The sequence below is a fragment of the Mustela nivalis genome (assembly GCF_964662115.1).
Source record: "Mustela nivalis genome assembly, chromosome: X".
NCBI classification, from domain to species: Eukaryota; Metazoa; Chordata; class Mammalia; order Carnivora; family Mustelidae; genus Mustela; species Mustela nivalis.
Window position 1 is genome coordinate 73,598,410 of NC_139040.1, and position 22,548 is coordinate 73,620,957.

General features: G+C 47.3%; 1 protein-coding gene across 8 annotated transcripts; it reads left to right on the forward strand.

The window, feature by feature from the left end:
* Positions 1-2,254: 2,254 nt before the first annotated feature.
* On the forward strand, positions 2,255-22,021 carry LAS1L (LAS1 like ribosome biogenesis factor). Of its 8 annotated transcripts, none has more exons than XM_082715908.1 (15): positions 2,363-2,703; positions 3,469-3,594; positions 4,549-4,618; positions 5,429-5,510; positions 6,334-6,618; positions 6,911-6,957; positions 7,811-7,920; positions 9,656-9,741; positions 10,069-10,119; positions 10,415-10,621; positions 10,989-11,136; positions 16,144-16,646; positions 19,380-19,527; positions 20,003-20,205; positions 21,658-22,021. In XM_082715908.1, exons 1-14 carry the CDS (start codon positions 2,513-2,515, stop codon positions 20,190-20,192), a joined length of 2,244 nt encoding a protein of 747 aa, XP_082572034.1. In that variant the 5' UTR covers positions 2,363-2,512; the 3' UTR covers positions 20,193-20,205; positions 21,658-22,021. The 8 variants fall into 8 exon arrangements, with proteins under 8 accessions (XP_082572039.1, XP_082572034.1, XP_082572036.1 ...); XM_082715907.1 differs by having other exon boundaries at positions 2,365-2,703; positions 19,377-19,527; XM_082715910.1 differs by lacking the exon at positions 10,069-10,119 and having other exon boundaries at positions 2,364-2,703.
* Positions 22,022-22,548: the final 527 nt, after the last annotated feature.

The following is a 22,548-nucleotide window of genomic DNA, read 5'->3' on the forward strand; positions in this document are numbered from 1 at the left end:
AGCTAGAGGGGTCCTGGAGGGACTGGAGGAAATTATGGTATGTGAAATAAGTTAAGCAGAGAAAGTCAATTATCATATGCTTTCACTTATTTGTGGAACATAAGGAATAGCATGGAGGACATTCAGAGAAGGAAGGGAAAAGTGAAGAAGGGGAGAATCATATGGGGAGACAAACCATGAAAGACTATGAACTCTGAGAAACATACTGAGGGTTTTATAAGGGAGGGGGTGAGGGGATAGATTAGCCTGGTGATGGGTATTAAGGAGGGCATGTATTGCATGGAGCACTGGGTGTTATACGCAAACAAGGAATCATGGAATGCTACATCAAAAACTAATGATGTACTGTATGGTGACTGACATAAAATAATAATAATAATAATAAAAGATCTTAAAATGGGGAGATTATCCTGGATTATCCAGAATGTGCCTGAATGTGATCACATGTAATTGAGGGAGGTAGTAGATCTTATACACACGAAGAAAAGGTGAAGTGAAGACAGAGCAGAGAGACATTTGATGATGCTGGCCTTGAAGATTGGAGTGATGTGGCTACAAACCATAGACTGCCAGGAGTCACTAGAAGCTGGAAAAGACTAGAGATGGATTCTCCCTAGAGCAGCCTGAAGGACCTTTGCCCTAGTAACACCTCAATTTCAGCCAAATAATACTGATTTCAGACTTTTGACTTCCAGACCTGTGAGATAATGAATTTCTATTGTTTTAAGCCACAAAATTTACAGAAATTTGTTACACAACCACAAGAAACTAATATAGTGTCTCCTCAAAGCTATCACTACTTAACACACTTTTTGACCCAGTAATCCCTAATTATCAAAAAGTATCAGGCTTCATTTGTCACATACTAAACATGGTGCTCTTGTTAGGTACTTTGGTCAAGTTTTCTTGGAACACATAGAATAAAGAGACCTTCAGCTTCATGTGGAATGAAAGGGGAAGGATAGGGGTCTTTCCAGAAAAGCAAAATCCAAAATTAGCCTCTAAACCCCCAAAATTTTCACAAATGATTCCTTCAGACTCAGTACCTCCTCTGACTGGATTAGATCTTAAGGAGTCATATAAGCCATCTCCCTGTCTTTGCCTGAATGAAGCCAAGATCCTGAAGCTTAAAGGGTATCTGGTTTGGGGCAGATAACTGGCTTACTGGTTGGCATGGCTAGTCAGAACAGAGTATATGTCATTCAAGAATCATGAGAATATTACATTTTAGGAGAAATTGGCTGGGGAAAGTAGCATGTATGGAAAATGGATTGGGATTTGTTGCTATAAAGTGAGAAAGAGTTACTCATAGATACGTTGTTAAGATTGCTATCAACAGCAGAGAAAGACAAATATCATATGGTTTCAGTCATATGTGGAACATAAGGAATAGCATAGAGGACCTCAAGGGAAGGGAGGGAAAAGTGAATGGGAAGAAATCAGAGAGGGAGAAAAATCATCAGAGTCCGGACTCCAGGAAACAAACTTAAGGTTACAGAAGGGAGGCGGGTGGGGGCAGGGGTAACCCAGTGATGGGTATTAAGGAGGGCACATATTGCATGGAGCACTGGGTGTTATGAGCAAACAATGAATCATGGAACACTACAGTCAAAAACTGGTATGTTGGCTAACTGAACATGATAACAATAAAACTATTGCTAGCAACAGTTCTCTCTCAAGTGTTAGACTGGAAAATAATTTCGTGAGAAGGATTGGGATGGAACCCTGAAAAATCTAGCTAACCTGTAAAATCAGAAGGGCTTCAGAAAATTGTCCCCCTGGCAACTCCCGAATCCTAAGGAATTATGCAGAAAAACTAAGTATACCTATGTAGATACTGAAACCAACATAGCAGTGGATTGTTGAAAAAGTAAAATCCTACAATTTCCGCTACGAAAGAGAACCTAGAGATCACCCAGTTTAAGCTCATAGCTTTACAGATGTGAAAAACCAGCAGATTTTCCAATCCAACTTTAAATAGTTCAGTATTTCCTCTGTAGACTTGCTTCAGTGTCCACAGTGTTTTTCTGGGTCAGGTGCTGATTCATGGCAATAACAACATACTTATAAACGCATTCCCGGTACACAGGACAATCACATGCCTCCCCAGCCCGCCAAAGGTCGCAAAGCGAAATTCCTCGCAGTTTAGACACCCTTCTTGGGGTCTGGGACAGAAGCACGTTAGTAACCATGAACTTAGCGGAACCTTGAAGCTGAACACTTGATGCCGGCACGGTTGCTTTGAGAAAAGAACACTTCCGTCTAAGGAGGCCTGGCCTCTAATTTGTGGGTCGGTCGGCTCCCAGTTCTCGCGTTCTGATTTGCCACGCTAACTTAGGGAGGCGGGCTTGCGTCTGGGTCACGCTCTCCCATTGGCTGCTGGCACAGCGGCGGTTTGGAGTGAAGGTAGCATGTTGAACTGAAAGCTGTGGGAGTGCTGCGACAGAAGGCCTGCGGTGGAGTCCAGTGTCCGGTGGGAATCTGGATCCGGCCAGGTGTAGGTCTCCTGGGTATGGATCTTGTGTGGAGTGCGTGGTGCGGAAAGTGCGTCAAAGAGAAAGGGTCGTCGCCACTTTGGGCCCAGCGCATCGTGGTCGCCTGGCTCAGTAGGGCCGAGTGGGATCAGGTGACGGTGTATCTCTTTTGTGATGACCATAAATTGCAGCGGTACGCCCTGAACCGCATCACCGTGTGGAGGAGTAGGTAAGGCTGCCGGCTCAGCCCTCCTGCTATCGTGCTAGTGGCGTCTCACCTCTTTCTTTGTAGGATTCCATTTACAAAGCCCAAGTCTGCAATTTTCTAAATGCCTTAAGGTCCTTTGGAGTGATTTGGGCGTTGCCCATTTCCCAAGACCCTGGGGGAAAGTCCCAGCCACGCTTTTGTACTAATCCCATGTACGGAAAGGAAGGCGGTGTGCTTCAACCACCTTCTAGTTAAATCTTCGAGCTTTAACCCTTACTTTCTTCTGTCTTGGGGAAGGTGCCAAAAGGACCGGTGTACTCGAGCCAGGGTTTAAGGAGTAGGTTTACACCCGAGGGTGGATTTTTGAGTAGAGTTGGGCGGGGAGCAGGGGCGGTGCTGGCTAGCAAAACCGTGTTTGGATGGGGAACCTCGGTCCAATTGGTAAGATTGAGTTGGGAGCAAAGGATGAAGTTTCCTCCAGCTGAATGAATTAAAGGTTTTAGAGTGAAAGAATGGAATGTGTTCACGCTTAATTGTTGGTTGATTGCCTAGCAGTTAGGCAATCAACTGCTTTTGTAAACCCTAGCCAGCATCTCACACCCTGTATACATTTGGATTGTATACAATTAGGTTACCATCCCTCTTCCTACTTTATTGATTGGTGTCTTGTCAAGCCCTCTAGAGCCAGTTTTGTCATTGGAATAATTTACAATGATCTAGGTTTTGACGTGGTGGGTGGACCAGGGTAAGGGACCTTTATGATGGTGCTGGACTGTGGCTCTTTAGGTTAGGCAACGAACTACCCCTGGCAGTGGCTTCTACTGCTGACCTGGTACGCTGTAAGCTCATGGATGTAGCTGGTGGCTTGGGCCCTGATGAACTTAGACTGCTCTATGGCATGGCGTTGGTCAGGTAAGGCCTGCATGGGTAGGGGTGAGGATGGATTGAGGGATGGGGGTGGGGGTAGCCGCTTGATTAGCAAAGCTTGGCTTTAGGTGCTACCTGAAGCAAAGCACCCCATGTGCCCCTCTGTATGGGTCATCTTGTGATTATTTGACATGACACCTTTTGGTACCCCCTGACAATACACATTCCTTTTTTTTTCCCCTGAGAACCTTCTGTCTTCCATTTTTCTTCTCTTTCTGGAATGTGGGGTGGGGGTGATTTACACCAAGTGATCTCAGTGAATGACCTCCAGCTTTGATAATTTGATTTTTTTTTTCCCCTTTAACTCTTTTACCCAGAACTTTTCTGAATGGTCTGAGGTCTTTGGCCATGATTCGATGTAGATTTTTCAACCCTCCTCCCATCCATACCTAGTTCCCCCTTCTGTCCTTGACAACTGAAAGGTTGCTGAGTTGAAGTGGACACTGAGTTCCTGATTAACAAAATGATATAGAGTGGTTCTAGCTATTTCATACACATCAGAAAAAAGACTGTCACTGAATTTTCTCAGCTGTCAAAATCTGCTCATTTCATACTGTTTACTTTGTGTGCCTTGAGGTCCTCCCTAGCTCTTCTTACCTTCTCCATCATTTAGGTGGGCTCCTCATATTTTTTGATATAGGTAATCTTTTGTTTTAGCATTTATAACGTGATCTAGCATAGTATGTTTTATTCTGTCATGATTATTTATCCTAGACTGACCTTTTCAAGTCCAGAGCAGTGTCTTCCTCATCTGTATGGCTTAAGTACAGGGCAGACATCCCTGTGCTGGCTGATACCAATCATAAGAAGAGGACAGACCAGTTAGTGGAAAGTTGTAGAAACTCCGGGTGTCAGTAACTTAGCAAGATGTTTTGAAGCCCCACGGTTTGAGTAAAACCATTCCTTGGGCTATGCCACTGATTTCTTCCCCAACCCCAGGTTTGTGAATCTTATCTCAGAGAGGAAGACAAAGTTTGTCAAGCTTCCTCTCAAGTTCCTGGCTCAGGAGGTATGTATGACAAAATGGCATTTTTTAATTCTCTTGCCCCAGAAGGGCTCACTAAATGGGGCATCGGGTGTTATGGGCACACAGTCAGACTAGCTCATCCCCCCACTACCAGCCAAGCCCAGCAAGAGCCCCAGAGCCTCAGCCTCCTGCTCGAAAGAAGCAGACTTTCTCCCTTGCTCATGGCTGCTATCTTCAGTGGCTTGGCTTGTCCAGCTTTTTGGGAGTGGGCCAGTGTAGCTGAGGCACTGGATTGCTCCATTGGGTAAGGACAGGAAAGAGGTAGCAGTCCCAGCACTTGCCTTCTGGGAGCTAGCTGACAGTCTGAGGGAAGAGACAAGCTCAGCTAAGCAGCATGAAAATGCCTGACATTCCTGCCCTGAGTGAGTATGTGAGGTGTGTAGAAGCCCAGAGGGTGGGCAGGTTCTCAGCCATAAAGAGAAGCTTCCTGAAAAAGAGTGTGGGATGAAGGGAGGAAGGATAAAGGGCACCCAGGGATTGGGACTCCTAGGGCAGAGGAAGGCTGGGGGTGATTGTTAATGCTCTTTCACAGGAATCTTTGTTCAAAGAGGGTGGTTGGTGTTGGAGGAGATAGCTATCTTTTCTGATTTTCCAGATTAACTCCCCAGAGCAGTAGAAGGAATAAGGAGACCATGTTTCTAATCCTGGCTCTGCCATTAATACTGAAACCTCCTCAGGATCTCAGTATTTTTTATCTGTAAAATGTGGGGAGGCCAGGGTAATTAATCTCTTTGGTCCTTTGGAGCTTTAATATTTTCTAATTTCTGTACTCACACCCTCCCTCACAATCAGATAAACATTCCGGATTGGATTGTTGAACTTCGCCATGAGTTGACACACAAGAAAATGCCCCATATAAATGACTGCCGCAGAGGTGAGTTTTCAGGGATCATACCTATAGTTAAGCCCAGGGGCCTGGGCTGGGTGGCACTGTGGGGAGACGGAGGAGGATCTCTAACTGGTGTCAGAGCCAGAACTACAGTGAGGCAAGTGAGGCATTTGTCTTGGGCACACACTTTAAGGGGGTGTCAGAAGCTCAGTAATCAGAATAAATAACATTCTGATGTGGAAAAACCCATAATGAACAAAATGCCAAAATTTTAAAGACAGAATTATTGGTGATTTCTCCTTTTGCTTCAGACTCCAATACAGCTTAGGAGCACACTGTTCTGATCCTCTTTTGATGTCTTGATTACTATGTTTTTTGGCATTCCCTTAAATTTCATACCTAGAGAAGTGAATGGGGAGCAGGTTGAGAGGTGTGAGCCATTCAGTGTCATGAACCCAGGAGTTCTTTAAACACCCCATCCCAACTGATTCAGCCTAGTCCCTTCATGTTGGGGAAGCTGAGATACAGAAAAAGGAAGAGACTTGGCCAGAACCCTGTAACTATCTAGTGGGCCTGGGTCCCTCTCCTTCACTTGTCAGCTCTGTATTATTTTTGGCATTCCGTCTCTAATACTGGTATTAGTTTCTTGTGAAAGGTGCTGATAAGCAGAAAAAAAGCAAAGAATAGGGAGATAACCCAGAGAAAGACGGGCTACCTCTAGATATTTGAGATTTGTGCCTTCTTAGAGTCAACCATCTTCCCTCAGGTCTTCCCATAATGCTTATAAAGAGGAGGCTAGGGGCCTGCTAGGAGCTTGTTTGCCTGTGGCTACTCCAGTGATACTGCCTTCCTTCCTCCTCTCCTTTAGGCTGTTACTTTGTTCTGGATTGGCTCCAGAAGACCTACTGGTGCCGCCAGCTGGAGAACAGCCTGAGGGAAACATGGGAGCTGGAGGAGGATAGGGAAGAGACAGATGAAGAAGACCAAGAGGAAGATAAAAATATTGTAGTTGATGACATCACAGAACAGAAACCAGAGCCTATGGATAAAGGGAAAGGTGCAGAACTGGATATCAGGGTTGATGGAGACAGTGAAGGCAACAAAGAGGTTGATTCACATTTGAAAAAGGCTCTGAGACATAAAGAGCTATATGGTAGGTGTCCTTGGGTCGGATGGGGGGCATAGAGGGGCCCCTGAGTCTGTAAGACTCAGACTTATGGTTAACACTGGTTATTTTCCTGGCTCAGCAATTCCTCTGGGGTTGTGGTGAGTTTTAGCTTAAAACAATTACTGTCACAAACCATTTACCTTGAACCCTGTGAAGTAGGAGAGGGAAGAATTCTGGTTCCCAATTTACAACTCAAGAAGTGAGATGAGAAGGGCTCAGAATCCCATAAGGAGCAGAGGGCCGGTCTGCCCTATCTGTTTCCATATTGTATTTTCAGAAAGAGCCCGAGAACTGCTGGTCTCATACGAAGAGGAGCAGTTTAAGGTAAGAAAGTGCCCTTGACTTTGTGTGTTTTCATTTGCCCAGCCATTTCTTCCCTCTTGCCAGCTTCCTGAGAGAAGTCCTGAAAAGGAATTTGAAAGAAAAGTGGCAGAGCTTGAGGGGACTTCTCGGAAAGAGAGGGGGGATCTAGGAAGGAGACAAGAGAAGCAGAATCCAGTTGGCTGATCCTCAACACCGATGGAAGAGAGCAGATGATGGAAGTCTGGATAATCTGCCCCACTGGGTGGTAGGGAACAACTGGGCATAGGTGGTTGCATAGTCCTGCAATACTGCAGCTGATAAGCAGATGGCACCCAGGAACTTTCCTAGATCAGGTGAGCTTGAGGAGTCCTATTTTAGCAGGAAGGGAGGTAGCCTAGAAACCATTCAGCTTGGCTCTTCCTTTTCACAGATGAAGAAATAAATTGAAACCACAGATGAGTGAAGGGACTAGCCCCAGGTCACATATGCAATCAGTGACAGAACCAGAATTAGAATATCAATGTCCTGATTCCCTTTCTTCCATAACCCATTGCTTTTCCTCATTCCTGGGCCCAAGGGTCTCTGGCCCAATTCCAACAAAATGTCCTCACTGGACATCTCAGTATTGGAGTATCTGGTGGTTGGGAGCCACAGGGAGTTCAGGGTGGGGAGGGAGGGAGAAGGAGGTCTGGCTTTTCAAGGTCAGGATATTTTAGAATGTGGGCTCAGTAGGGAATTTGTGGGCCCACCCCTGCATGCCATGCCTATTTCATGAAGGGAGGTGCTGAGAGGTCCTATGGGAAGGGATCCTTGAAGGGTGGAAGAGGGTTGCTTGGTTGAATCAGGGTTCTGATGGTAACTTCTTTGCTGGCAGGTGCTGGAGAAATTTAGGCATTTACCTCAGGCTGTTAAAGCATGGAACAACCTGTCTCCACCTGTAGAATGCATCCTGGCAGAGCTCAAAGGCATTACATGTGAGAACAGGTGTGTAACTAGGTAATTAGGGGCTCTCTAGCAGCCTCACTGAAATAGGCTTCCATATCCCAGCTTGTCAACCTTTGCTGTAAGGAAATCTTACGGATAATCCTAATTCCCTACCAGATGACCCAAATTCAGTCTGACCCTCTTCCCCTGGCCCTGCCAGCTGCCAGGTAAGGATTGCATACTCTGAATCACTAAAATGGCCAGGGACAGGAATGTCTGCTGTCATCAGTCCCCTTGCCAGCTTTGTTCCTCTCTGTCCAGTGGTATGTGGAGCTCTGGTTAAGTAGGAAAAGCCCTTCATCCTTACCACTTCACTGTCTAGCCCATGTCCAAGTTTGAGGTAAAAGATACAGTGAGCACTGCTGATTTTTTAACTGCAAGTAAGGAATAATCGTGTCCCTTGGGTAGGATAATCGTGGTAGGGGGAACAAAGGAGAGGCTTCCCCAGGATCTGGCTCTTTGAAAGAGTAAGTCCCTTCCTGCTCTGTGGCCATGAGCCTCCCCCTACCCTCCAAAGAGTGCTCAGTTCAATCTGGTGCACACAATATCTATCAATTCCTCTCCTCCTTAGCTCTTGGATCTTGCTACCCAAATTCAGCTGGAAAAGGGCTTTGAGGAACCTTCCACTAAGACCCTGTGGAGGCATTGCTAGACCCTAGGGAGAGATTGGAAGGAATCTGGGCTGGGGCAGAGAGTATTAGGAAGGTCTTACAGGTGACAGGGTGGGCCTGGGTAGATGGCCTACAGTGCAGGTTGGGATTGCCCCTTGCATCTTTTTCATTCCAAAGATACTACTAATTCCAAAGATGTTTTTATCAGTGTCTGCCTATCCTAGGCTTCTTGGCACCCTTCAGCAAAGGCCATCTCAGCAGCTGTGATAACTGTCTCTGTACCTGTGTTCAGTAGTGTCTGCCCAGTTATGCCGGGCAGGCAGCTGGCTGCTGTAAGTGCTCTTCCTGGATACTGACCTGAGAAGATGGGAGATGGATGGAAAGACAAGTCTTTTCACCTCATACCTGGTGGAGGGAGGGATCTAAGCATGACAGAATGGTCTGACAATGCCTCTGGCCATTGAGACACCTTGGGAATTCATGTTCCCCCTCTAGGCCTGGTCAGCTTGGGGATCCTCTCTTGTGGGGAACTGCTAGATCTGCAGAAAACAGTTAGTGATTGTTGGTTTCAGTTTGAGCTACATGGGTTGAGGGATTACCCCCTATAGCCTATGCTTTCAAGCCCTGTAACGTAATTCTAGGTTCTTGGGGTCCCTAGGAATAAGGGTTATATTTGCTCCTGCAGTTGAGTCCCCAAAGTTTCTGCTTCTAGGATTTGAAAGGGGGTAACTGGGGAGAAGGGAGGGTAAAAGACTGGAGGACTGTTAAGAGAAGCAAAAAGACTGATTAGTAGCTGACGTCTAAAAGCCCTTGACCCTGTGACCCTAGGCATTACCTCCTCTGTGGACCTGGGACCTTTCTCTGTATGTGCTTTCAGGCTTGTTCAGCCACTACCACCGTCATTATGGGCTTTAGATCAGCGTGTGCTTGGTAAATGCTTGTTCAAAATCTAGTTATCCCAGTCTTTGGACCTGCCTCTGCCCCAAAAGGCTGAGGCCTGAGATCCAACTGTCAACAGCTTTCATTTCCCATGCTGCTTTTTTCACTTGAGCCGGAGGCATAAGCTGCCCTGGGAGTGGGTAAAGAAGTAGAAGAGGGCTTAATTAAGTATCCTCTTGCTCCAGGGAGGCTGTGTTGGATGCTTTTCTGGATGATGGCTTTCTTATCCCCACATTTGAACAGTTGGCAGCTTTGCAGATAGACTACGAAGGTATGGTCCTGGGGCCTCACTTCAAAGAGTATTCTTTGTCCTGGGCAGGAACACCAGGGGTGGGCTGGGTAGCCCAGGGCTGGGAGGCAAGGGATGTTTCCTGCCTTTCCATAGCCTGTCTCAGCTGAGCAGAACATGTAGCACCACTGTTACTCAGTTGCTGGGCTATTCTTAAGTGGCCTGGAAGTGGGTGGGCTGGGGTGTGGGAGAGTCTTAATGTCATTATTGTGCTATGTTAATTGTGATTTAGCCACTTACTAGAGAGTTAGAATAGCAGAACTGGAAGGGCCTTGTGAGGTCATCTAGTTCAATATCCTCATGTTACAGATGGTCGGACTGAGGTCCAGAGAGGGGAAGGTACTGTCCCAAAATTACACAGTGAGTTATTGACAAAGTTGAAGCTAGAACCAGAGCTTTTTTTTTTTAATACTTTGTTTTGAGTCATTTTATTGTCGGATACTAACTGGTTTCTCTCCTTGCTGTTGTGCTCTTCTCTTTCTGTTTTGTGATGGCAACTCTGTTGTTGTTGGGCGCCCCCCACCCTCTTTCCTCCCCACCTTCTTTACCTTTGCTTTTCTTATTTCCTCCCTCCTTTTTTTTTCCTTTCCTTTCTCCTTCTCTCCCATGGGCCCCTGCCTCCCCTTTCCATCAACCTGTATCCCTCACAAACCAGAAAATGTGGACCTGAGTGACATCCTGGTGCCAAAGCCATTCTCTCAATTCTGGCAGCCTCTGCTCAGGGGCCTGCACTCCCAGACCTTCACACAGGCCCTGCTGGAGAGGTTGCTCTCTGAGCTGCCAGCCTTGGGTGACAGCGGGATCCGGCCCACCTACATCCTCAGATGGACCATTGAACTGATTGTGGCTAACACCAAGACTGGTGAGGGAGACTAGCCCTAACCTCAGGGCCTAACACAGCCCAGGCAGAAGCATCTGCTGCTGTCCTCAGCTCTCAGTTGAAAGGCACCAGGTGGACATTCCCCTTGTTAAAGGTTTAAGCTTGTCCAGGAGGGCCCGCAATAGCAGTAGACAAATCTTCCACCTTTTTTTTTTTTTTTTTTTTTTTTTTTTACTTTGGAGCCAAGTAAACTGGTCTGGGATAAAAGGGCCTGAAAGCTTCAGCAAATGGGAGGAATAGAGTAGGGAGTCTGGAGGAGTAGGGAGGGACAAAGCCAAGCTTTTAAAGGTATAAGATTGGGTGGGAGGCTTATTGGTTCCTTCTCCTCAGACCCTCTCTTCTCTCTCAGGACGGAATGCCCGCCGATTTTCTGCAAGCCAGTGGGAAGCCAGAAGGAGTTGGAGGCTATTCAACTGCTCTGCCTCTCTTGACTGGCCCCGGGTGGTTGAGTCCTGCTTGGGGTCCCCTTGCTGGGCCAGTTCCCAACTCCTTCAGCTGTAAGTCTCTTGAATTTCATCTGGTAAGAGGGTAAGGCTCCATAGGCCTCAGGGACACACAGCCTAGAGTGGCAGAATTAGGCCTTTGCAAGGACTCTGAGTCCTGTTTCCCTCCTATTAACAGATGGGAGAATTGAGATAGGGAAGGGGTAGGGAATTCTTGCCTAAGATTACACAACTTAAGACCTGTCTCAGCTGAGTCTGTTTTGAGAATGGATGAGATAATTTCCTCCCATCCCCACAGTGCTTAGCCCAGTGGCCTGTTCAAAGTGAGGGCACAATAAATGATAGCTGCTATTTATCATTGAACCCAGTCTTCTGACTCTGAGCCCTGGGCTGTCTCCTTTGTTATCTCCCAAAGTATATCTCTCCTAGGTGTTCACCAACATTCAGTGACATATTCTGATGAAGTCTAGGTTTCTTGGCCTGACATTGAAAGATCTTTCTGATTCTGCCCCAACCCATCATGGTAACTGTACCTTCTGTGAGTCCCCTTTACCCAATCTTCCCTGGGTGCTGTGGTCAAACTGAATATTGCACTGGTTCCTGTAAATACCTGTGGTTGTCTCCATTTCCTTTTCTCTGTCATGGTCTAATCCTGAGCCACTTCCTTCATAACAGGCAGACAGGCATAATAGGCATAACATTCTTCCTTTCTGGAATAATATCTATTTCATTTGAGTGATCCATCTGACACTCTTCATCTCCTCACTCCAGTGACTTTCATTTTCTACTACATCTGCAACACATTTCCATCATTCAGAGCTATTCCCCCTCTGAAACCTGACACCCCAGCATTCCACTCAGTGGCCATAACCTCTTATCCTTCCATTTCTCACCCTTGCATCCCATGATGTTAGCTCTTTGCCTGCCTCCAGACCTCCATCCCTCCATTTCCTCAGCCTTGCTTCTCCTCCATCCCGTGTGTGGTTGATCACTTCAACCATTCATCGTCAGGACCCTCAGCTCTGCCTATCCTTTGGTGTATTTAACTTGCCAACCCCTGAGCTGGGATTGATTCTCCCCACTCTGCTTCTGCCACTCCTCAGTCCAAGTAGCTGAGCTCTGCTGGAGAAAACTATGTAGCATTCTGGATTGCTGCCACTACAGAGGTATGATTTTTAATCTCAGGCCTGGCCTCAGCTCTGCTTGTCTGAACTTTTTACTTGTTTTCTGCCCTCTTTCTCTCCTGTTTCCTGACTGTTCTAAGCCCTTACCACTCACCTCAAACCCCTCCCCATTTGACCCTAGCTTCCTCAAGCATCTAGCAGGGCCCCTCCACCTGAGGTCTAGCCCTTGTGAACTGATCTGTGATGACACTCAGCCATCTTGCCAGTCTCAGGATGAATTGGCCTTGCCCCACCTCAAAGCCTGCCCTTCCACCTATTCTCTGGAGCCACCTCTGCCAACGTCACTGGGGCCTCAACCCTGCTTCTCCCTTGCTTTCCTGGCTCTTCCTCTTCATCTTATGAATGTGCCTCAGGTTTTTTTCCATCTTTAAACAATAACATAAGCAAAATCTCCTTTGACCCTTCATCCCTGTGTTGGGTAATCAGCAGCATATTAGTCCTTTTCCCCCACCACTGACCACCATTAGAACATCTCAAAAGAGTAGTCTGTACTCAGCAGTCTTGATTTCCTCACTACGCTTTTATTCCTCAACCTTCTGCAATTTGGCATTTAACTCCCAAATCTGCTTTGATCTCCTAATTACCAAATCCATTGAGCCCTTGTCCGTTGCGGTGTCTGCTGCATTAATGGCCGTTTACCACTCTCTCCTTGAAATGCCTGTGCTTTTTTTCCCCAGTTCCTATAAAGTGCCAAGGCCCAAATCTCTTTATCTATCCCAGGCCCCTCCCCCAAGATTCAGCCTCCTATATTTGACTGTATGTCAGACATCTCCACATGGATGGCCCACAGATACTTTACTATGACCAAAACACTGGTCATCTTGTTCTCAACCCAGTCCTAAAGTAATCTTTCTCTTCTGCTCCCTATCTCACTTGGTATCACTATCTGTGCTGTTATGTTGACTCTTAAGCACTTTCCAAATCTGAGAATTTATGTTGCCATGTCTTTTTCCCATAGTGTCTCCTTCCCTCTATAAGAGAAGCTTTTTAAAGGTAAGGGCTCTGTATTAGCCATCTGTGCCCTAAACCACAACACAAATCCAGACCCTAAACAGACCTCAGTAAACATTGTTGAACTAAAGTATACTCTGCTCTCTCATTGCCAGCAGTGCTCTCTTTGCTGGGAGCTCAGTTTGTGCTTGGGGACTGAATGAAGTGGGAGTCTAGATGCCAAGACCCTCTTAGTCCCCTGATCCCTTCATAGAGTCAGAAAGTCATTCTTGAACCCTGATGGCATTTGGGGCACAGTAGTAGTTTATAAGAGAAAAAAAAATGTAGGTTTGTAGAGAGAGGAAGCTAGGGCAAGATATCCAACAGATGGAACTGAACCAAACAGCTAGATCTCCAGATGTGTATGCTCTAGACTGGAAGTGATATGGATAGGTGGGAAACTGGGAAGAGAACCAAAATGACCTGGAGGGGTCAGAAAAACATGACAGACAGGGCATTTGAGCAATTCCAGAAGAATAAATGAAGTTTCAAAGTCTGGAAAGACCATGGCATGTGAAGGTAATGGGGGGAGGGAGTGAGAAGAGCAGCATGGAGAGCTTTGGGTAGGTGGCCTTCAACGTGCTTTCCAATCCTAAGTGCCTGCAGAGTGGAAGCTGCTGGTCTTGAAGTCTGGACCACAGAGATCTCCCAATCCAAGGATACCAGAGGGATGTGGCACATACTGGCAGTAACAGCGGCTTACTTGGGTACAATCCTTACACACAGATTTTGCTTTTCCCAGGTAATCAGTGAATCTAGAGTCCTAATCATCCCATCACACAGGTTGAGACATAGGATTATCCTAGGTATTAGACTGTAAGTCAGTGGTAAGTCTACAGGTCAGAGCTAGAGCCAGAATCCAGATATCCTGTCCTTACTCCCGTACTCTTTCTCTAATGTTCCATTAGATTGCATGATTGTGAAAAGCATGTGTTATTAGGCACATAGAGAACCTGGCTTTGTTTTCCCCAGAAGAAGAAATAAAAGATACCACTGGCAGTTAACTGTCTGAGGCATGGTGCTGTATTTTTTGTAGAAGTAATTTCCTTTGACACAGCAGCCTTTAGAGATCAAGGATTATATCCTTATTTGATAAGAAAGACATTGGAGTGCCAAGGAGTGAAGTGATTTATCCAAAAGCTACACAGTTTGTTGATGGTGGGACAAGGATTTGGGCCCAGGTTTTGTGAGTCCAAATTCCACATTCTTCCACAACCTGACCTGTGACCAAATAAACCCGAAGAGAGAGTTGCATTTTAAGATTCGTATTACCCCTACACCTCAGTGATCACACTAGACAGCTTGAGATAGCAGGTGGGCAATAATAAACAGTGGTGATAACAGCATCTTGCCAATATCAAGTGCCTGGGAATGTTTATTATTAATCATACTAATGGACCACAGTGAGCAGGAAGAATATCTCTGGCTTTTCCTCCAAAAAGCCTAGAAACTTTTCAAGACTTTCCCTGAAGCAGCCAATATCAATTCAGTTTGAGTCCGTGTCCTCTTGGAATATGAAATTAGCCCTGCAGAAAGGGTGTTTCAGTAAAGTCATTAAGCCCCAGCCCCACCCCCAGTGACCAGAGACCATATGGGGCCAGAGAGCTTGCTGAGCATAATGGCAATCTCCATGAATGACTCACAGTTCAGTTCACAACTCAGTACACATAGAAGGAAACTATTTGTCTACTCCATCCACACCTCCAGCAATGACCAGATCCCTGGTTTTATATGAGGCTCTGCAAGAGGTGTTCATGCTCTTTCTCCCTAGGATCTCTCCTTCCTGTCGGCTCTGTGTTGCTGGTTTTGCTATTAGCACCATCCTTTACATGCACCCTCTCATTATCTTTAACTCCCCTTTGCCTGACCCTTACCATCAGTCACTAAGTCCTGCTCTCTGTGTCTTTCACAGCCCCTCTCCCCTTGTCTCCATGGTCAGTACCCTAGGTCAACCCTTACCAGCTCCTTGGTCTCCCTGCCTCCAGGCCATCTTCCACATCTCCATGAGGCCATCCTCCACACAGGTACCATGGTGATCTTCAGAAATGCAGCCATCACCTGTGCTTAGAGTTGTCAGATGACCCCCTCTTCTAACACACACACTTAACTTTTGCACACTTCTGTTCCCACGGCTCGTCAGCATAGCCCTTCACCCGGAGCCGGGGTACTCCCACCACATGGACACAGTATAGTGTGCTTACTCTTGTCTCTGCACAAAGCCCTCCCTTGATCTCTCCTGCCCTCCTTGTACTCTCTGCCTTTCCCCAGTTCCTGTAGTGCCCAAGGTCCACAGTGCTCATCTGGCTTCCCTCTCACATCTCACTTTGTCTTGTCAACTGCTGGTTTCTTTTCTTTTTCCTCCATTTCAGGCAGGACTGTAATTGCTCCTGGAAAGGAGTCACATTTTGTGTTCCAGGCAGAAGAAGCCCAACACGCTTGGAGGCATATCTTTGGAACTCAGAACAAATTGCTCAGCTAGGCCAGGGGAACAGAGGGTTCTGCCATTCTCACGTCCAGTCCTGTTAGCCTGTTGGCTAGTTTGTGTATTTACAAAGCATTTAGTACAGATGAATAGCTATCATTTATTGCATGCCAACTCACTATGTACTAGGCGCTGTGCCAGACATTCTGTGTGAGCTATCTTACTCTTCCCAACAACCCTATAAGTCAGGTACCATTACTCTGTTTCACTGAGAGTAGAAGTGAGCCATAGAGCTGAATCACAGCGCTTGTTCAGGGGCCTCGGTCCCATTTCAGTTTGCTCTTCTGCACTGCCTTTTGGAGGCAGGTCTGGAAACTTAGAGACCATATTCAAACCATGGAATGTTGGGGTATGAAGTGAGTTGAGATTTTGAATCTGTCTTACTCCATCCTTCCCTTTGCTCAGCGTCTTCAAAGCCATGGGACAGGTCCTGCCAGACGAGGAGCAGGAAAGGCTGCTGCGCATCTGTTCCATTTATACCCAGACTGGAGAGAACAGCCTAGTACAAGAGGGCTCAGAGGCCTCCCCCATCGGGAAGTCTCCTTACACATTGGACAGCCTGTATTGGAACCTCAAACCAGCTGGTTCCTTTGGAATTGAAGGAGAACCCCAGCAGCAGGAGGAGCAGGGCCGCCTTAATGATCTCAAGAAAGATGAAAAAGAGGAGAAAAATCTGGAAGATCAGGTGGAAGAGGAGGAAGAGGAAAATGATGACCAGAAGTGGGAGGAGGAGGAAGAAGATGAAGATGATGAAGATGAAGATGAGGAGGAGGAAGAGGTGGAGGAGGAAGATAGAATGGAGGTGGGGCCTTTATCTACTGGAGAGGAGTCTCCCACTGCGGAGAATGCCAGGCTTCTGGCCCAGAAAAGAGGAGCTTTGCAGGGCTCACCATGGCAAGTTAGCTCTGGTAAGAAACCTGATACTCACTTTCCATCACACCAGTCTTCCCTCTCCAGCTGGTTCTTGAGGCTTCCCTCCACCCTAGAGAAGAGATGGAAAGTAATGGAAGGTAGCCAGGGTGAGGCAAGACTAGGAAGCAACTTGATGTGTAGATGACACCTGGTTTTCCTCCCCTTTAAGACAGTGTGTGTAAGCTTCAGGGTCCCAACAACTGTCACACTACTGGCTGCTTCATACAGAGTGCTGCATGGGATGGTGTGGTTGTGGGCACTGAGCAGCAAAATACAGAGGAGATAGCAAGGGGTGGGTGGATATATGTGATTCTGCATGTGTTTTTTGCATGCAGTGAATCAGGAGCAGGGAGACAATGCTTTCTATGTATATATGAATGTGTATGGAGGCTGGGTGGTGATGAGACAGGATTTTGCTGTATATATGAGAAAGAGGGAAACCAGGGGTATTAAGTTAGAGGAAGGGAAGGGAGATCAGAAAAGTGAAAATAAAGGAGTAGTGTGGTTTTTAGGTGAGGATACAAGTTAGTGAGACAAAGCCTGGTGGTGGAAAGAGAATATGAGGTGGTAAGAAAGTGGGACTACACAAATCTTCTGAGGGATGTGTTTTCAGTGCCTTTGTTTAGGTTAGGGAATAGGAACTTTAAGCAGAGAGATCCTGAAGGAATGAACAGTTTGGTGTATATGTCAGGGTGGGGGATGAAATCTGAAAGAGGGAAGGAAGGCAGCTGGAATTGGGTATGGTATAGAGTGGGCATGATAGGGAACAACAGAAAGAGAGGGGAGGTAGCAAAGGAACTTAGGGGGAAAGGTAGAGCCTTTGCTGGAAGGGCTGAGGCATAAAGGCACTGAGTGTTAGGTGCGAGGGAGTACCTTTATGTCTATGTGTGTTGTCAGAGAAGTCTCTTAGGGTAAGGAGGACTGTGTTTGGGGCCTTTGTAGATATTGAATGGGAGGGGCATTGACATAGGCAAAATTATTTATGTGTGAGAGTAGGGGCTATGAAAGAAGTCATTGTGAAGTAGACACTATGCATCTGCATAAAAGCACACAGGATCATGTTATGTTTTTGGAAAAAGAGGCAGGATCACTGAGACTTTTGGGAGCCAGGAGGTATCTCTGAGGAGAAGTAGCAGCAATGAGAGGTGGGGGTATATGGAAAAGTGTGGGAACAGGCAGTGAGACAACCATCCAGAGGTAACCCATGTGTGTCTCTGTTGTCAGTGAGGGCCATGTACACAGATGTCAGTCTGGAGAGGCAGGGGCTATGATGTACGCAGGGTTGGGGATGTTAGTGATGGGGCGGGAGGATGGTCAGGTCAGTGACAGACATGGGGGAAGTGGTCCTTGTGTATGAAGGTATTCTTATATTTATAGGGCAACACAGGACATTAAGATAGACACAACTTCTTCCTGTAAAAGAGTCAGGGTGGGTGGTTCTCTGGGTAACATGAAAAGCTAGTCCAGGAGTGATAGTTTCCAGAATGCCAGGAACATTATGACAAGGAGAATTTTCTGGGTACCAGGGAGATGGAGGAGGCCAGAAACTCGATCTACTTGGAGAAACTCATGAAAGCTTTACTTGAAGACATTAGTACATTGGATGTACTGGTATAAGGATGGGAATGAGGGTCTACTATAATACTATGTAGAGGGTATATAAGTTATTAGGCAGAGGATAGGGAGTACCTGATATGGTTCATTCTGTTGTGGGGCGGTGGGAGAGTAGTTTGTGAAAGTGGAAAGGCTAGGATATTAAAGTCTTTTCTTCTCTCTTTCCATTGCTGCTTCTGTGGGTATACATATATACAGGGACTAAGACTTGCCATGCATTCTTATGTACCTGTGAATGAGAGGTGTAGGAGGCAGGGAGTGAAACTGGGAACATTCAGTGAATGGTGGGTTCTGTCTGTGTGTTTGTGTGTATATACTTAGGTGGCAGTGGAGAGTGAGATATACAGTAAGACATCCCTTCCCTAGATTAGGGATGTTCTTTGTGTTTACATCTGGGGGCAGTAAGACCTTGCAGGGGGCAGGGGGAGTATAATACCTCTGAGAGAGAGTCCACCCTGAGGTGTGGTATGTGGGTGTGTGTATGTGTATCTCAAGGCAAGGCCACTAAAAAATGATGTGACACTCAAACACATTGAGAGTGGGGGTTGTGTGTAGACATGCAGGAAATCTAGATAATTCAGATACTCTGAGGTATCTGGGTTCGGGATAAAGATGTGGGAATTCTGGGGCATCCAACCTCTCAGCATGTGTGTGTGCGGTAATAGCAGAGCAGGTGAAAGGTTGAGGCAGTGATACGGCCAGAACTGAAGATGATGCCCTTGTCTGTATTTGTGTTGAGGGCATGTCTGGGGAAGTGGAAGAAGAGCTGAGAAGAACAAATATGTTTGTAGTTGTGTACATGGTATCTGTGAACTTGGGGGTGGGTTGTGGTGGTAGGGAAGAAGGGCAATAAAGAGTGAATAAGGGAGTATGGAAGGGGTGGGGAGTGCAAAGAGAGGAGCTCACGACAAGTGATGCAGACAGAAATAAGGCTGGACTTGCACAGAAACCTCATGCTGAGCAGGCTAATGGAGATGGGCGGGTAGATCGCTTCTTGGCCTTTTAGGCTAAGATCAAGTGTATGTGAGCAGGTAGACCTTGTAGACAGGCCAGTATACCGGTTTGAGAACTAGCTAATCAGCCCACTCTTGCCTCCTCCCTTTGCTCCACAGAAGATGTACGATGGGATACCTTCCCCTTAGGCCTAATGCCAGGTCAGACTGAGGACCCAGCAGAGCTTATGCTGGAGAATTATGACACCATGTATCTTTTGGACCAGCCTGTGCTTGAGCAGCGGCTGGAACCCCCAACATGCAAGACTGGGTGAGTGCCCATGGCAGCAGGATTTCTTACCCCTTTCTCTGCCTCCTGCGGGAGGGAGGGAGGAAGGGAAGGACCAAAGTAGGAAGGGGGGGGTTAAATGAGTGATGTGTAAGCTCTGGTCCCTGACTGGGCCCTTGACAGGACTCCCAGTCCCTAGTTGGGGGTTGGGGTGGGCATTGAAGTAGCCACGCAGAGCTGGCTTGGCACCCTTCAGATTGCATCCAGTTTGTGTGTGTCTGTGTGAGAGAGACAGAGATGGAGACAGAGTGTATGTAAGTGTGCACACACATTTTTGGGAGAGAGTTCCATAGCTTTCCTCGGATTCTCTAAAGGGTCCACCACTCCCAAAAGGTCAAGAATGGGTATTATAATCCAACTTCCTCATGTTCCTGAGGAGAAAACTGAGGCCCAGAAAGGGGATGGGATTTGTCCAAAGGTGCACAGAGTAATCAGTAGGCCTCCCTGCACTGTCCAGGCATCTTGGTAGCAAGGCCTGCGCAGGGCTCCATGCTCTCCCTCGAAACTCGCCTCTGGATCACAGGCGTGGGAGCCCTTGGGTCATCAGGGAGCCAGGAACCAAGCAGCCCTTGCTGAGGGGTTCTGCTGGTAACACGAAGGAGCCCGTCCAGAGGGCCTGTACATTCCGGAATGCGGGGCCATTGTGACTGGGAGAATCCTGTGAGTACCAGAGAGAGACCTCTGTGGGCCCCTGAAACTGAAGAGTGTGTCCCTGTGCTGCCTACCCACTCCCTGGGAAATGAGCCCCTCTTTCTCTGGACTTTCAGGGAGAGAGCTATAGAACCCAGGGACCCCAGCAGCAGGCCAGGCCCAAGGCATTGCTGTGGATTCTGTCCTAGGCCAGGGGGCAGCAGGCCCTTGGAGAGGAGATGCAGCTGGGGAAACCAGGTGGTCTATAGTTGGGAGTGGGGCCCACATGTCTAAGAGACCTCTTCTCCCCTTGGGTAAGGCTGGCTTGATGAGCATCAGGGTATCAAGTGTGGGCAGGAGGAGCTGTTAATTCCCCAAGGGAGATGATTCTGTCCAGTCCCCACACCCCCTGTAGTAGGGAGGTTTCCTCTGCTGAAGCAGGCATGCCCATTCCTGCTCCTGGTCTTAGATCCACCTCTGACTTGGTTTTGTGGCCAGGAACAAGTCCCTTTTCATCTCTGGGCCTCAGTTCCCTTGTCTGTAAGATGGTGGGCAAGGGGAGGGAATGGGACTAGATCATCTCTAAGGGTTTTTTCAGCTGCAGTAGTGTAGCCATGGATCTACCTGAGGGGAAGGGTGATGGCTTTGCTCTCAGCTATCACCCTCATCTACCTGGAAGGATGTTCAGGAAGCAGGGGAAGCAAGGGTGTTCTGAACAGTGCCAGGGAGGGGAAGGGTAGTCCTCTCCCTAGAACAACTTTTTTAAAAATATTTTATTTCTTTTCAGCATAACAGTATGCATTGTTTTTGCACCACACCCAGTGCTCCATGCAATCCATACCCTCCCTAATACCCACCACCTGGTTCCCCCAACCTCCCACCCCCTGCCCTTCAAAACCCTCAGGTGGTTTTTTCAGGGTCCATAGTCTCTCATGGTTCACCTTCCCTTCCAATTTCCCTCAACTACCTTCTCTCCATCTCCCCTAGAACAACCTTTTAATCCTGGGTTGGGATCTGGGCCTAGCCCTGTAGCCCAGTCCTGGCCTTGGACCCTTTATTCAGCTGTTGGGGGTGGGAGGGATCCAGCCAGGGTCCTCTGGGATCCCAATATCTATGGCCCTAGAAAAAAGCCTATTAAGGTGGCCACGTTCAATATCTTCCTGGGGTGGGGGGGGGTATACGGGCCCTCCCTCCTGCCTTGACCCAAATAGTTCTACTTTAATCTGATTTATATACTAGGGCTTTGCATAAAGTTTCATTTGAAAAGTTGTGCTCCTTCCCTCTTCTCAATTGTGGGGAAGGCAGAACGACCCCTGGGGCCCATCTGAAGTAGTTTCTCAGATTTGCTCCATAGTCGTCTTCATAAAACCAGGCAGGAGGGTGGGCCCTTTCCGTAGATACACATCATTCAAGCACCCTTAACCCTTCCAGAGCCTAAAGTTGTGTCTTTCCCTGACAGACCCCTCTCCCCTCTCTCCACAGCACCCTTGGCTTGAACTGTGGTGTGGGCAGTGACAACTGCAGCAACAGTAGCAACAGCAGCAACTTGGAGGGCCTTCTCTGGAGCCAGGGCCAGCTGCATGGACTCAAAACTGGCCTGCAGCTCTTCTGATGCCCACACTGGTGCAAAGTGTTTCTCCAGCTCTGCTGCAGCAACAGCCCCTTCCCTGCCCCTGTTGTCCCCCTGCTCCTGGCCCCCACCAGTGCACCTGATGCTCCATGAAACAACCTGGGAGACAGTCCCACTTCAGCCGTATCAGCTCAGCTTTCTGCCACAATGGAATTTTGAATGTTTTGGGGTTTTTTTAAGTTTTGTTTTGAAAAACAATAAACAGGCAACTGTTAATTTTGGTGTTTATAAGATAAGGGGGTGTGTGCTGGGGCAGACCAGTGTAGTTCTTGCTTTTTTCTGAGGGACTCAGAGAAGATGTGATTGTAACAGGACTTTAAGCAAAAGCCTGGTCCTTTGGCTCCTTGGGCCCACTGCTCCTAATTGTTTTCACCACCAGGCCCCACTCATACTTTCTTCCTGATTTGAACCATTTTCATTCCTCTCTGCTGTAGAATTGGGCCAGCTCACTTAGAAGCATCAGGCTCCAGAAGAGAGGTGTTGCTATAGAGCCCAGCAGCATCAGGAGAATCTGCTCAGAACCTCCCTGACAGTGGGAGGCCCCAGGCCTTCCTGATGTTACCTGGCAGGGTTTTGGCTCATTTCCTTGCTTACTCTCACTAAACAGCAATTGAAAACCAAAAATAAACCTTTATTTTTCCACTCCTTTGGCCTGGAATAGATAGAGTGGACATGATAGACATGATAGACACTGAAGCTAGAGGAATATCTTATCGGCTGACATAGAGCTTCTGTATGTCCCA

Excerpts from the sequence above, each read along its gene's own strand:
- LAS1L (XM_082715907.1), top strand. The coding sequence starts at position 2,513 with ATGGATCTTGTGTGGAGTGCGTGGTGCGGAAAGTGCGTCAAAGAGAAA. Across the intron at positions 10,622-10,988 it reads TGTGGCTAACACCAAGACTG|GACGGAATGCCCGCCGATTT; the intron begins GTGAGGGAGACT and ends CTTCTCTCTCAG. Across the intron at positions 19,528-20,002 it reads CCCCCAACATGCAAGACTGG|GCATCTTGGTAGCAAGGCCT; the intron begins GTGAGTGCCCAT and ends TGCACTGTCCAG.